This window comes from Eptesicus fuscus, chromosome 13, assembly GCF_027574615.1.
Source record: "Eptesicus fuscus isolate TK198812 chromosome 13, DD_ASM_mEF_20220401, whole genome shotgun sequence".
Taxonomy (NCBI): Eukaryota; Metazoa; Chordata; class Mammalia; order Chiroptera; family Vespertilionidae; genus Eptesicus; species Eptesicus fuscus.
This window is the reverse complement of record NC_072485.1, coordinates 63,002,740-63,018,695: the sequence shown is the minus strand read 5'-3', so window position 1 is coordinate 63,018,695 and position 15,956 is coordinate 63,002,740. Positions and strand designations below refer to the sequence as shown.

The 15,956-nt window shown below is 38.5% G+C and overlaps 2 protein-coding genes across 3 annotated transcripts in view; one reads left to right on the top strand and one right to left on the bottom strand.

The window, feature by feature from the left end:
- Positions 1-13,216, bottom strand: part of DNAJC24 (DnaJ heat shock protein family (Hsp40) member C24) — a 39,181-nt gene extending 25,965 nt beyond the window's left edge. For both annotated transcript variants that reach the window (XM_008148940.3, XM_054725796.1), the window contains exons 1-2: positions 13,143-13,216; positions 11,983-12,123 (exon numbers count right to left, since the gene is read on the bottom strand). In XM_008148940.3, the coding sequence (XP_008147162.2) occupies positions 11,983-12,090 (108 nt within the window). In that variant the 5' untranslated portion in view covers positions 12,091-12,123; positions 13,143-13,216. The remainder of the gene's footprint in view (positions 1-11,982; positions 12,124-13,142) is intronic.
- Positions 13,217-13,289: 73 nt separating this feature from the next.
- DCDC1 (doublecortin domain containing 1) overlaps positions 13,290-15,956 on the top strand; it is a gene marked incomplete at its 3' end in the record, with an annotated part of 313,690 nt that continues 311,023 nt past the window's right edge. Inside the window, exon 1 of the mRNA XM_054725690.1 lies at positions 13,290-13,378. Coding sequence (XP_054581665.1) covers positions 13,316-13,378 — 63 coding nt within the window. The remainder of the gene's footprint in view (positions 13,379-15,956) is intronic.

The following is a 15,956-nucleotide window of genomic DNA, read 5'->3' as shown; positions in this document are numbered from 1 at the left end:
TGAAGGACAGTAACATTTATATCTGATAGAGGAAAAGACGCTAGAAAAGATAATAGAGCAGTGAGCAATAAGATAATCAGGAAACAGGATCTGCAGAAGCCCAAGGAGGAAAGAATTTCAAGGCACAAGGAAGATCTATGACAACAGCAAATGTCACATTGAAACCACTGACTGGCAAGTAGGGACCATTGGCCACTGTACTAGGCACTAGATAGAAGAATGGCAGTGGGGAAAGAGAGTGGGCTGAGAAGCAAACGGATGGTAGGTAAGTAATGTTTGGCAAGGAAGGAGAGAGAGAGGAGTAACAGCCATAGTAACCAAGGCCAAAGGAAGATACGTAATTTTGAAAGGCATTTTACTGCATGAGGGGGTAAGCTAATGGAAAAGGAAAATTCAAGTTAGAGAGAAGAGAGAATTGGTGCAGAACTGACCTTAAAATATGTAAAATTCACTTTTTATTTTAGCTTGGTTGTGACTAATTATGTGACCCTAGAAAAGTTACTCAACTGTACAAAATCTCCTCACCTGAAAAATAGAAAGAATGCTTGCTAAACTGTAAGCTACTCAAGAAGTAAGGCCCTTTATCCATCATATTACAACTAACTACATCTATAGCACCTAGCACAATGCCAGCACATACAAGACAGTACATATTTAGTTAATGAATACATTATCTGTCTATAAAGCTCAGTGTTTTGTAAAAATCAAAGGACATAATGTGAATAAGCATATTTTGATACAATTTAATATTTCAATGGGGTATGGCAGGAGAGGCAGGCCTGAATAAAATATTTTTAAAAAATTCTTGAAAGCATTGTTGACAAGACAGTAAAGAATTCTGGGCCAAAAATGAAGGGAAAACATATAATCAAGGACAAAGGATGAAAGGCGCTTTTGCTCCAAGGGTATTTCGTCTATCCTAGAAAGTATCCTGGAAATGAACTTTTATTTTGGTAACCCCGTTTGGCTTAAGGTGGTTATACACATCAGAGAGGGGCTGACTAGAGGAAGAAGAAACAGGTTATTGGAATAGACACAAAAGCTGAAAATGAGTCTAACGCCTAGCTGTGCAGAGACCCATTCTGTTACATCAGGGTGAGAAGCTAAGTCCCTGAGGGAAGGATATATTTCCACACTTACTGGCCTTTGTCCTTTATAGCAACCCAGGGAAGGGTGGGGGGCAGATTTCTCTTCCACAAACTACATACAAAATTTGCTCTTCCATTCCTGAAATCCAGTAATAGCACTAATTTCCCAATATAACACTAATATGCGTAAATGAACACTTACAGAGGAGGATGAGTTTTCAATGTCCAAAGGCAATGTGAAAATGCCATTTAATCAAAACTACTCTTGAAAATCATTAATTTTTTCATTCAGTATAGTATTTGGAGTTTCATGAATATAACTCTATACAGCAATATGCATATATAAATGTATAGCATATACAGCAATGAATACCTAATACATCTAAAATATAAGTTTACCATTTTTTAACTTTTTTGGCTTAACACGACAATGGTTAAATGCTTTAGAGTCATTATTGCATTTAATCTTTATGAAAAAAGAAAAGAATAAAAAATCTTTATCTGTATTTTTGCAGAGGCATAGAGAGATTAAGTCACTCCTGCTAGGGCACACAGATCATAAATGACACAGGTGAGATTCAAAACTAGGGCAAAGTGATACAAAGTCAGGACTCTTAATCACTATGCTACACATAGGGTTCCCTACCACACCACATTTTAGAATTTAATGTATATGCAATAGCACTTATTACACTAGATACTAGAATTTAAACATCTGTGTCTTCCTCCTAACAATAAACTCTGTTATCCACAGTATCCAGAATAGTGTCTAGAAATGTAATAGGTACTAACCCTAACAGATGTTGAGTGAATGGATGAATGAATAACTGAAGACAAATTCAGATTGCTTTGATCCTCATAAATAGTTCTAAATCCATCCATTTAATGAATTTAAAAAGTGTAATTCTCAAACAAAATGTCTTGGATTACCTTCAGGGATTGTAAGAATTTTATTTTGTATTTTTAAATGTTTTGAGATAGCTAAAAAGCAATGGCTAGTTTAAGTTGCTTCAGGAAAAAGGACACGTCTTTTCTGAGCTAGCTCATACCACACACTGCACAAAGGATAATGCTCAACTTGTAGACAATATTTCAAAAAGCCTAACATAATGAGAAGGGGTTTTATCTTTTATTACTGAGTGCAAGTATATTTGATCCTTAATTAGTAGAAACCTGGGCACAACCGCATTAACTATATTTGTGACATAGAAGATAATTCAAGGAATACATATATGTAATATAAAGTATCCCAATTAAGAATAAGTTAATTTGAAAGTAAAGAAAAAATAAGTCAAAACACAAATAACCTTAACAAGTAAAATGTGATTAATGAACAAAAATCTATGATTTACTTGAAGGCAAATTTTAAAGTAGTTTCATATTTCAGATGGCACAGTTTTAAAGTACCTTGCAAGATGATAGTTACTATTTTTAAATCATGCAAAACCATGCAATTCACTTATACCCAAAATGTGCAAACTAGACATTATACATAACATTTTTGTTAACAGCATATTATATGACATGCTATACAAGGTTGACTCCTCGGGAATAGGTAAAGGAACAAACCCATCTCTCTTTAAAAATCATAACTAATTAATTAAAGGCCACATAAAACATCAAGGAATTTTTAGAGCTTAAAACAATGACAAAAGAAATTCACAGTGACAGTGAAAGCAGATCCATGGTTGCCTAGGGAAGACAGAGAATGCATCTTGAAATGGTGATGGTTATACAGGTATATTCAATCAAAACTGATCACAATAACTAAAATAAGTGCATTTTATTGTATATAAATTGTACTTCAATAAGGTTAACTTAAAAGAAACACCAAAATAATATATCCTAAGAAACATAATAAAGTTCTAGCTATTTTATATGGATAAAAAAGGTGGAACAACAATACTCTAGTGAATTCCAACACTTTAACAAAAGTGTAATATTAATTCCTTTGGGAAACACTGGGCAAAATGTCTTTTTGTTTTTGTTTTGTTATATTTTGGCATACTGAAAATAATGTACACCAGATCATAAGAAAATTCTAAATGTAATGTATCTTGAACATTTTTAACTTTTCCCCTTTCTATTATTGTTTAGCATTATTATTTTACACAGTTTTCTTATCATTTATTTGTTTAATCTTTTTTAATAGCATGTATGTCTCCAAATATATATCAATATATAAGGGCAGTTGGGGGCGAGATCAGGCCAGTAGGGGAGGGAAGTTGGGGGCAACCAGGCCAGCAGGGGAGGGCAGTTGGGGGCCATCAGGCCAGCAGGGAAGGGCAGTTGGGAGGGACCAGGCCTGCAGGAGAGGGCAGTTGGGGGCCATCAGGCCTGCAGGGGAGGGCAGTTGGGGGTGACCAGGCTGGCAGGCAGAAGCAGTTAGGGGCAATCAAGCAGGCAAATGGTTAGGAGCCAGCAGTCCCGGATTGTGAGGGGGATGTCCAACTGCTGGTTTAGGCACGATCCCTGGCAGTCGGACATCCCCCGAGGAGTCCCAGATTGGAGAGGGTGCAGGCTGGGCTGAGGGACACCCCCCCAGTGCACGAATTTCATGCACCGGGCCTCTAGTACATATATAAAAGCCTAAGCAACTGCTACAGCTGAACAACCGGAATGACCCAACCACTGGCCTGTAGCTATGATGCACACTGGCCCAGACCTTGCTGCTGGATCCCTGACAGCCCCAAATCTGGTTCACCTGCACCCCAGACCCAGATAGGAGGGAAGAGGTAGCCCGATTCCTCAAGGAATTGGCCATTGGTTAGCTTGCTGTTGGGGCCAACCTCCCGCGGTCCCTCTCCCTGGCCGGCCGGACCTCCCAATCAGCCCCAATTGCCAGCCAGGCAGAGGGACCTTACCCGTACATGAATTTGTACACCAGGCCTCTAGTATTATATAACTAGTTTAACCATAGTGTGTGTGTGTGTGTGTGTGTGTATGTGTGTGTGTGTGTGTATAGCCACTTACAATTAAAACAGAACCTCTGAATGCTCACATAAGTATTAAGTGGCATTTTATTCCTCAAATTACATGAATTTTCTTTAAGATTATGAAACTTATAGTAACAACAGCATATAATTTTCCAACACAATAATTCTTTTCAGTAGAAAGGTATCCTGTGATATTATCAGCACCAATGGGAAAAGACCCCCAATTTTCAATTTGACAAAGCTTTTGGAGGGAAACTTTATTCTCAGTAAGTAGTAATTTTTATATGCATAACTGCAAAAATATGGGAATAATATAACTAATCATTCTTGATGTTAAACCATTTCAAAGCAATGATTATTCAACTTAGTAGAAAACTAAAATAATATTTTAGAAATTGATTCATAAGGAGAAAAGAGCAATGTACTTTTATTGATAAGTAAAGTCCCTATTAATAAAATGCTGCAAGGAAATGTTGAGTCAGTTATCATTATTATTTGTGTACAGTAAATTATTAGGCAACAGACAATGGTATGTGACATATGTCTTTTAGGCTAATTCTGCACTTTACATTTATATGTATCTTCAAGCAATTCTAAAATATCTCAGTCAATAAATTTTTTTTTCAGAATTGGAACCTTGAGTAAGCACTACAGTTACAAAAATTGAAATAAGGAAACAGTATTTACTGAATCAACATGTATTGTAAACTTAGCAGCCTATGATTTAGCAATATTTTACCCCAACAACTAATTATGTAGGAGGTATTAAATTCAGTCTTTTGAACTTGGAAAAGTATACAAAATAAATATGCCTTTTTACAAAATTAGATACAGAATGGTATTTGTCAAATGTAATTTTATTCTCCAACTGTTTTGAGACATTGTTGAAAGTCAGAGAAAATATGGGAATTCGAATTAGAAAGCAAAAATATACACTAAAAGTCTGTTTATGAAAAAAAAATCTAATAAGCAAAATAAATAACATGATTTTTCCTTATAATTTTCTGCTTCATAACTCCTTTAGAAACTCTAAACTCATACAAAAGAGAATAAAGAAAACAAGTTTCACTCCATAAGCCATATGTAATCTAGATTCCTTCAAAATTAAAATAGAGAGTAGTAATTATGTCTGACCTTCTGAAATACTTCATCAATTGTACGTGAATTAGGTGTCTCATGGAAATCCAGAACACCAAAAATTATGCCTTGAAACAACTGACATAATGGGAGAGAATCTAGAGGCAAAGGATATGTGGTCAAGCCCAGATTTTACCCCTTACTAATTGTGTATCGTAGCCAAACCACTTAACTGTAACTAAGCCTTGGCTCTCTCAACTGAGAACACGGGGATAATATTACCTGCCTTTTTCAAGACTGCTGGGAGGATAAAACTAGGTAAGATGTGAAAGCATTTGTAAACTGTAAAGAACAAACTATAAAGTATAATACACATGCTACTAATTATATACTTACTACTGCATGCTTCCTAACCTTCTTAAACAGAATATGCTGAGTGTAATTTAACCCACAGCCATAATTATGAATATAAATTATTGTGCTAAGCTGTAAGGGACCAAAGACACTGCAACCCAGGCAAAAAGAGGCTAAAATGATAGGTGGATTGTTGTGGTGGCTCTTTATAATTCTGCTTGTCTTCTGTACAATTAGTTGTTAGCCAAGACTTCTTATTGCTATAATATGCATAGCTGCCTTTGGGGATTCTTGGCAGAATAACTCTTGTTACAATTCTCTCTCCCATAATTTGTTGTTCCACTACTCCCTCTCACCTTCTCTCAACAGATTGAGTTAACTCAGTCTTCTTTATCAGAGAAAAAAGCCACCAAGTGAGAGCTCTTCAACTTCCTGCCATCTAAATGACAAATGAACCAGCTCTTGCACCCATCCTTTCTTCCTTCTCCCCAGTAAAAACAGACATGTCCCTCCTTCCTCTTTCCCTTCTACCTGTGCTTTAGGTCCCATCCCCTTCTGCCTTCTGTCAGTTACTCTCTCTCTCCTATCATTTCAATCCCAAGCTTTCTCTTGGCTACTTCTCATGAAACTTAAACATGTTCCAGTCTCTCTTTATCTTCTAAAAGGAAAAGCAGAAAAAACTTTTTACCACACTCAGCTACCTTCATTCTCCTTACCTGCCAGCTATACCTCTCCTGTCCTAGACAAATAAAACTAAATATACTTCTACTGGGGGAGGGTATCCACCAGGAAGGGAAACATGACAGGGATGGGGGCAACAAGGGTTACAACTAAGCTAATTTTGAAACAATCAGTAAGAGTTCATCAGGTGAGGTAGGGGAAGGGGCACAGTGCACCAGGCAGAGATAGAAGCAAGTACAAAGGCCTATGGCCAAGGAAGGGTATCTGGCCCCTAAAGGGAAATGAGAATAGTTCAGGGCTTCTACTAAACAGCAAGTTCATATGCACAATTATCCCTGGTCTCTCCCAAAACTCCACTAAAATAATAGCAAAAGAATAATAATTCTTAAAGGCAAAGGTATAAATGTATAAGAACAAATTCAACAGGAGAGAAGAGAAAAAGTAGGTGAGAGACACCAAAAATGGATCAATAAATGGTAATTTATTTAATCAATACTTGAGAAAACTAAAACCTAAGCCTGAAGCAAGAGACAAGAGGTGATCTCATTCATGCAGAGGCCAGAAAAACTAAAAACAAACAAACAAACAAACAAAAACACACCAGGGGCATTAAGTATGTTTGAACGTTGGGTTGAGGGACATGACAAAACAGCAGGAAGACTGGTTCAGACTTTAGAAGAAATAATTAGACCTCCAGCTCTCCTCCTCATCATAAAGCCAGACATCTACTCTCTCCTTCCATAGCAGAAAACCAGAAGTTTACTGTGTGAAGAAATAGACCAGAGAAGGTTCTGGATTCGGGAGCATCTGGATGAGGGGCAGGATGCAATTTTGCACTGAAAACCAAAGGAAAAAGTTGACATAGGGAGTAACATGAATCCAAGTTTCCATCTTCCCAGGCAGACAATTTGAGAATTCCCCCCTTGGATATGGATTCTGATGCTGCACATGTGGGGTCATCCAACAAAATGATTGACCCTACCTAATGAAAACCCCTAGTTGTGCATAGGAACCTTCCAATAAACTTGTAACACTTCATTCTTAAATATGAACAGACAACAAAGGGTCACCAAATATATGAAAAGAGAGAGTCTCTACAACCAAAGGAAGGGAAAAAACAAAGAGAACTCAAAGGAAGAGTGACTTAGCTTGCCACACAAACTGCCTTGCAAAAGGGGCATGCCCATTTCCATGAATACATTATTTACCTCAGTCTCTACTTTTTATTCACAAACTACCTTGTGGCATTTCATAAAAAATAAGATGGGCAAAGAGACAAGAAAATGTGATCCATCCTAACGAAAGGATATAGAATTTGGTGAAGAGTAGACCCAGATGTTTGAATTATCAGATAGAAGCTTAAAAATCCTATCTAATAAAAGAGTAATATGCAAATTGACCATCAATCCAACACACAAGACGGCTGTCCCCATGTGGTCAAAGATGGCTACCCCCATGTGGACACAAGATGGCAACCACAAGATGGCCAGCAGGGGAGAGCAGTTGGGAGGGATCAGGCCAGCAGGGGAGGGCAGTTGTGGGCGATCAGGCTAGCAAGCGAGGGCAGTTGGGAGGGACCAGGCCTGGAAGGGAGGGCAGTTGGGGGCAATCAAGCCTACAGGGAAGAACAGTTGGGGGGGGGGGACCCAGGCCTGCAGGGGAGAGCAGTTGGGGGGGACCATGCCTGCAGGGGAGGGCAGTTAGCGGTGACCAGGCCTGCAGGGGAGGGCAGTTAGAGGTGACTAGGCCTGCAGGGGAGGGCAGTTAGGGGCAATCGGGCTGGCAGGGGAGCAGTTAGGCATCAATCAGGCTGGCAGGGGAGTGATTAGGGGGTGATCAGGCTGGCAGGCAGAAGCTGTTAGGGGCAATCAGGAAGGCAGGCAGGCGAGCAGTTGGGAGCCAGCAGTCCTGGATTGTGAGAGGGATGTCCGACTGCCCAGCTGGCCCTGATAAGCCCCAATTGGGACTGGGCGAGATGGCTGGACACATCCTGGATCCCTCCCGCAGTCCCTCCCCAGGCCCCAATTGTGCACCAGTGGGGTCCCTTGGCCTGGGCTATGCCCTCTCACAATCCAGGACTCCTTGGGGGATGTTGGAGAGCTGGTTTTGGCCCAATCCCCGGAGGCCAGGCAGAGGGACCCCACCGGTGCACAATCCATGCACTGGGCCTCTAGTAATTACAGAAAATGTAAATGAACTAGGGGCTGGGGGAGATGAGATGTTGATCAAAGAATATAAACTTTCAATTATAAGATGAATTTGGAGCTCTAGTGTATAGTAATAGTGACTACAGTTATCAATATTGCATTGTATACCTGAAAGTTGCTAAGAGAGTAAATCTTAAAGGTTCTATACACACACACACACACACACAATGGTAACTATGTGAGATGACAAACCTTACTGTGGTTATCATTTCACAAAATATATGTGTATCAATCATCACATTGTACACCTTAAACTTCCACAATGATATATGCCAGTCATATCTCATTAAAGCTGGTGAGGGTGGGGAGGAATGTAAATGGAATAAATACTCCCAATAAAAAGGGTGAGATTGACAGATGGGAATTTTTTAACCCTAATTATTCACTATATACAAGAAAACATACTTTAAACATAAAAGAGACAGACTGAAAGGATAGTTAAAAATAAATCATACAGCCGAAACCGGTTTGGCTCAGTGGATAGAGCGTCGGCCTGCGGACTCAAGGGTCCCAGGTTCGATTCCGGTCAAGGGCATGTACCTTGGTTGCGGGCACATCCCCGGTAGGGGTTGTGCAGGAGGCAGCTGATCGATGTTTCTCTCTCATCGATGTTTCTGACTCTCTATCCCTCTCTCTTCCTCTCTGTAAAAAATCAATAAAATAAATTAAAAAAAAAAAGATAAAAATAAATCATACAAACACAGTGCATAAAAGCTGGTGTCACTATTTTAATATCAAAGTAGGTGCCAAGAAGAGTACTATGAGAAATAGAGAGGGGAATTTTATAATGATCAAAGGTTCAAATTTATGCAGATGAAAATCTTAACTATATATGTACCTAATAAAAATAATCCCAAATACATTAAAACTTTTTAATAGAATTAAAGAAAAAAATAGTGAAGTCCACAATCACAAATTGATAAAACAGATTAAAAAATCTATAATATAGAATATTTGAACAACATATCAATATAACCTAGTAGATATTTACAGAACACTATATTCAATAATGGAGTACACAATTTTCAAGTGATTGGAAACATTCACCAAGATAGACCATATGCTAGCTAGACCATAAAAAAAGTTTCAATGAATTCCAAAGGAATGAAATCATACCAAGTATATTCTCTAACAGAATTAAATTAGAAATCAGTAATAGAAAGATCTGAATATTTTCCAACATTTTAAAGTTAAATTATGTTTTTTCTTAGTAACACACAGGACAAAGAAAACTATTACAGGAGAAATTTTCAAATATTTTGAACTAAATGATAATGAAAATAAACATCAAAATTTGTGCTTCTGGCTTAGAAAAGAAGACAGGTGTACAATCAATAACAATGAAAGTTTCTTCATTAATAAGCTGGCAAAAGAGAAGCAAGTAAGTAGAAGAAAAGATATAATAAAATTAAAAGCAGAAATCAAGTGAAGAAAAATATACAAACAATACCAAAAAATCAACAAAGTAAAAGTTGGTTCTTGGCAAAGACTAATAAGAGAGATAAACCTCTACCAAGACTGATCAGGAAAAAAAAAAAAAAAAAGAATGCCAATGTAAAGAATAAAAGGAAAAACATAACTATATACCTTATAGCAATTCAAGAATAACAAGATAGTATGAACATTATGATAATAAACTTAACTTCATAAAGTAATGGACAAATTCTTGATAACTATAACTGCCTAGTAAATTCTATTAAACATTTAAATAAAAAAATTAAGGCAATCTCATACAATCTTTCAGAAAAGAAAGAAAATGGAATCATTCCCCAATTATTTTACGGAACCAGCATATCTGTGATATTATATTTAGGCCCGGACATCATAAATCTAGCCATAAAAATCCTCAACAACATAACAGCAATTAGAATCCTGCAACATATAAAAACTACAATATTTCATGAATAAGTGAGATTTGTTTATACTAAGAATGCATAATAGATTTAACACTAAGAAAAATCAATGTAACTTAGATTAAAGGAGGAAATTAACATATGCAAACTTCAATAAATATTTTTTTAAAAATCTAACTAAGTTCAATATCCACTCATGAAAATATAATTGCAAGACACATACAATGTTAAAAAAGTAATGAGGTCAATTTTGATAATATATTTCCTCATTTGTGCAAATATAATCACATATATTGTGTTTAAATATGCAAAAGACAATACATCCAAAATATTATCATTTCAATATGTAATCAGCAAAACAGTATTAGATTATTTGTGGGGGTTTTTTGTATTAAGTCTTTGAAATCCAATTTGTATTTTATATTTATTTCAGCATATCTGGGTTTGAACTGAGCTACATAAGTGCTCAATAGCCATATGTAGCTAGTAGCTGCTGGATGCTAATGCTGATTACATGAACACTTTTAAGCATTTTACATGAATTATTTCATTACTAGTGATCCAGTGCATGAATTCGTGCACACTGAAAGGAAATTAATTAGAAGGTGGCTGGCGGGGTGGGACTGGGCGAGATGGGCTGGACACACCCTGGAGCCAACCTCCCGGGGCTGCCAGCTGCACCTGGGGTGGCCCCATGGCTCGAAAGGCATCTGCATAGTGAGTGGGGTCCCTCCTGCAGGTGGGGTCCCTCAGCTTGGTATTTGGGGGTCAGGCTGAAACCGGCTCTCCGACATCCCCCAAGGGGTCCTGGAGTGCGAGAGGGCACTCTGCAATGTTCTGCATACAGGGTGTGGAACACAAATGCAAGTGTGCAGTAAACCAGATTAGGGGCCAACAGTGCCCCAGCAACAACATAACCCACGGCCAAAGGTGGAATTGCTCAGCCCCGCGAGGAATTAGGCTCCCTCCTCTCTGGTTTCGGGGTGCATCACCCAAGAACCGCCACTGCCAAGCCACTGCAGCTCAGCAGCTCCAGTGTTGAGCGTCTGCCCCGATGGTCAGTGTGCATCAAGACGACCAGTTGGACAGAGGGAGGGACACTTAGCATATTAGCCTTTTATATATATACACACACACACATATCTACACTTATAAAAGAGAAAAATGCTAATTGACCATACCTTCGCTATGCCCACAGCCAATCAGAGCGAGCATGCAAATTAACCCAACAAAGATGGCGGTTAATTTTCATATGCTGAGGGAGGGAGGAGTGAAGAGTGAAGACAGCATAGAAGGAAGAGGGAGGGAAATCAGAAAGAAAGGTGGCTGCCAGAGGGAAAGCGCAGGCAGGGCGGGCAGCGGCAGCAGCAGTGTGTGGGGCAGGGCGGGCAGCCACGGCCACCATGGTGGCCGCTTGCAGGAATCTTCCTGTAATGGGCCCCTAGTGTATTTGTGTATATATATACACACACACACATACACATACATGATACCTCACAGGGGCACATACAGGGGAGAGTAACTTGTCCAAGTTCTCACAGTGAGTGGTAGAAACAGAATAACTCAGATCTCCTGCTTCAAATTGCCATGCTATCCCACCTCAAACTAACTTTTTTTTTTTTTTTTTACAATATGATTGAAACTTTCAACTCACCATATTAATACCATGATTCCTGCTTGAATATCATATATTCATTTTATGGAAACAAATTTCTGGTCACATAAAAATAAGTGATCTCCCCCTCTCCCTCCCCAATGATTTAAAATCTGAAATAACCAGACTTACCATTAATATGAGTTTCTGATACTTTTGTTTTAGGTCAGCCATACTTGCAGATGGGTTTGCCCCCAGAATGCTGTACCAATCCTTTTTTGGTATCTGCCCAAAAGCCATCCTCCACTGAACAAGTGGGCCTTCTCTGATCAGCTGAATAAAAATATTGATGACAACTAATTAAATTCATTACAGTTTGCATGTATGTATGAAATAAGCAAGAACTGCTTTTCTAACTTCTTTAACTTTAGATATTTAGTTGAGTAAATCATTATTATAATGCAAACCTAATGAAGCATATATTTTTGTTTAAAACACCCCCAGAGCCCTAAGTGGCTCAGTTTGTTAAAAAGCGCTGTCAAATAAGCCAAGGTTGTGGATTCGATACCGGGTCAGAGTACATACAAGAATCAACCAACGAAGGCATGAATAAGCGGAACAACAATCTCTCTGTCTCCAATCTCAGTCTAACCCCCTTCCCCGCTCTCTAAAATAAATTTAAAAAATTTAAAACACTCCAATAATTTCATGTATAACAATACAGACATGTATGGAAAACTTCCTTTCATGCTATACCCTTAAGTCTTAAATTAAGGAATATACAACAGTATTGAAAACAACTGAATTCGATAATGAACCCGAGCGATGGATTACACTGTAAGAAGGTATTTCTGCTGGTCTTATGGTAAACGTGGCACACGGTAAGTACTCACTAAATACACTAAAGGAGCTTACTAAATGTTTACAAAACAAATGTTTGTTTTTTTAAGCAAAGCAAAAAGACCAAAGAATTAACAAGAATTTGGGAGCATTCCCTCTTAAATGTCACAGTTCACTTTTCTTCCAAATTATTTTTTAAGAAGAACACGAGAAACAGCCCATCACGCTGGAGGTAGCGAGCAAGAATCCCTCTGCTATTGGGGGAGCGCTCAGACCTCGCGCAGAGCCCCCTGAAAGTGTCCCCTCGAGGATACCGTCTGTAGTCTCCAGGTTACAGCGGAGACCCCGCCAGGAGCCCGGAAACCAGGCAACCTCAGCCCACAGCTGTGAACTTAAGGAGACGGCAAGGCCTCCTCAAAAAAGGCTCTTCGGAATTCACTGAATTCACCGGCGGCCCCATCGTCAGCCACAGGCGAGTACCCTCCCCTGGCTCCACTCGAAATCAAACTTACCAAACTTCATAGAGGCGTCGGGACGGGCTCCTCGCCACCGGTCGGCCAAAACTCGGAACCGGCTTCTTTTTCCGCCGGAAGTTATTGCTCCTACGTGACCACGTTCCCAGTCGAGGCGTAGAGGCCGAGACACTACGCGGAAGCGTCGCTCCACCCTCCAGGACGCGGTGGCTATGGTAACCAGTCGCTGCTATGGTACCCAGTCGACGCTTCTAAGGACTTGGGGAGCAGCAGCAGTAAGTGCTTGAGCTATGGGGAAAGGCATCCTTCCCCTTCTTCTAAACTCCCTCTTCTCCCTGGTCCGTTACCCTCGCTTCTCTCTCCTGCCTCAGCGAGCCTGCCCCCAGGCCTCCGGCTGCCCCCGCCATCCCCAAAGCGCCCTACCCGGCGCTGCTCCCCGTTCTGTGGTTGGTGAATGCACTATGGCGGGGTGGGGGGTTAAGAATGAGAACTGATTCCTCTCAAGTCCCTGTACTTCTCTTAGAATGTTCTCTTTCGAACATTAAGAGAAATAAAACCTATGCTGAATAGTTTGTTTTTTCAGTTTAAAAAAATATTTTTTTTCTGGGAAAGATGTTAAGCCAAGTTGTTTCTTTTAGATTTTAGCATCTGGCTTAAAAGATAAACACACACACACACACACACACACACACACACACACACAATTTCCAAGTCTGTTCACATTTACTGTCTCGCTTCACTTTTACTTTAACCCACTGAGGAAGGTAAGGCAGGTATTATTTTCTCATTTTGTAGTGGAAGAAACAAACCAAGGATCAAGTCCAAATAGCTAATTATGAGAGCAGCAGAACATGGTTTTTAGCAAGTCTATCTGTTCCCAGGGCAGCCATGCTATCTTTGAAGCTTACAGAAAAAGCAGAATAAACTGCTCGTTTAACTTTTGTTTAGTTTTCCCCTCTTCCATCTCCCTTTATTTCCGTTCTGCTTTTACCTTGTATCTTCTTTGTGCTGCTTACCTTATGTTGACCTTTCTTCCTTGCATTGTGCCTAGAGGCAGAAACTGTATGGCATTTCTTGGCAGCATGATTTAATTTCACTTGGAATGTTGAGGTTGTTTTGTTGTTATTGCTTAGATTTGCTTTCCTTCTTTTTAAATTATTTTTCTTCTACAAAATCTCAATTTGAGCAATCAGGAGAAGCCTGAGCACATTCAATAAAGTATTTCAATATGGCCAATTATTTAATGATGGTATGAATTATAAAGAATAATGAACTGACACAGTAAAGTAAAAAATAAATCTCAAGCTATAAGTATAGATTAGGTTCTCCATAGGAGACACAAAAACATAACACATTATTTTTTTCATACGAAGTCTTCAAAGCTGGTGTGTATTTTAACTGTACAGTGCATCTTAACTTGGACTAACCACATTCGAGTGCTCAAAAGCCACATCTAACTAGTGACTACTTTATTGAATAGGGCAGGTAGTCAAGAGGATCAAGTCCTAACTCCTTAATCTGGCATTCAGTTACTTTCCCAATATGATCCTTAGTTTTCCAGCCTCATCACTATTACCTAATACATGAAACATATAAACAAATGGGTCTTTTCTTAGTACTTCATCTATAATTCACATGGTTCCCCTTGCTTATTATAATATCCTAGCTCTTTTCTTCTTCCTATGAGTTTTATCCCTTCTTTAAGACCTATCTCTTTTATCAGACCTTTTATGATGTCCCAGTCCTTGGAAATTACTTTCTTCCTCTCAACTTTCATAGCAAGTCCTGTGTTTACTACTCACTTGCATTCATCCTATTCTACAGGGTATTGTTATACACGTCAAATGTATATTCTGATTCTCTAATTGGATTGTAAGATCTCTGAGGGTAGGAACATCTCTCAGAGAAACTAAGCACCAGCTAGTTTGCCACATTCTCTAGAGTTCTAGTGATGGGTACCTAGAATAGGTTTATTTCTTACTACCTTATTTTAAGAAAGTAATTTATCCATTTCATGTAAAAATTAACATTTCAGAAATATAAACTATGTTAGCATTGTGGTTAAGAGCATAAATTCTGGAAACTGACTGCATAGATTTGAATCCAAACTCTACCTCTTACTGATTATGTGAACAGTTTAAATTAATCTCTGTGCCTTGGTTCCTTCCTCTGTAAAATAGGAATAATAATAGTATCTCCTTCATAGATTTGTTGTGAGGATTAAAAAGATAATAGTGCCTGAAAGTCGTAAGTACCCAGTAAATGTTAGCTGTTGTTATTAATAGTTAAAATTTTGTTTTGATATTTGTAGCAGTATTTTAGGAATTTCCACACAGAGCAAACAAAAGCTACCAACTATTGAATTAGAAAAAATGAAATAAAACCCAAATGTTTGTTGAACTATAGTTTGCAGGATAAATTAAAAACATGGGCAAAAACTTCATTCTTATGTCACTAGCATAAACATAGCAAGGTAGAAGTACATTAAATGTTTGATTTCATGATGATTGATCAAGTATTATACCTAAAAGTAGCTATAGCTACAGATGTAGCAGGGTTTTAAGACCCTTGGTTATAGTTTTAGTAAAAAAAAAATCACATTCTTATTTAGTCTGTCATTTTAGTACTTGCCTGTCCATAAACTAATGTGTTGATGACCACCACACATTAACACAGTTTTAATTTGAGATCATATTAGTAATATTGTGCTTTTAGTGGTGGATAACATTTGCAATAGCTACAGTATACTTCTGCTAATTTTTTTCTTATCCTAGAATTATATTTACCTGGCTCTTTTACTGGTTTCTTTGCCAACTATTTTTTTAAATGAAATTTATTGGGGTGACATTGGTT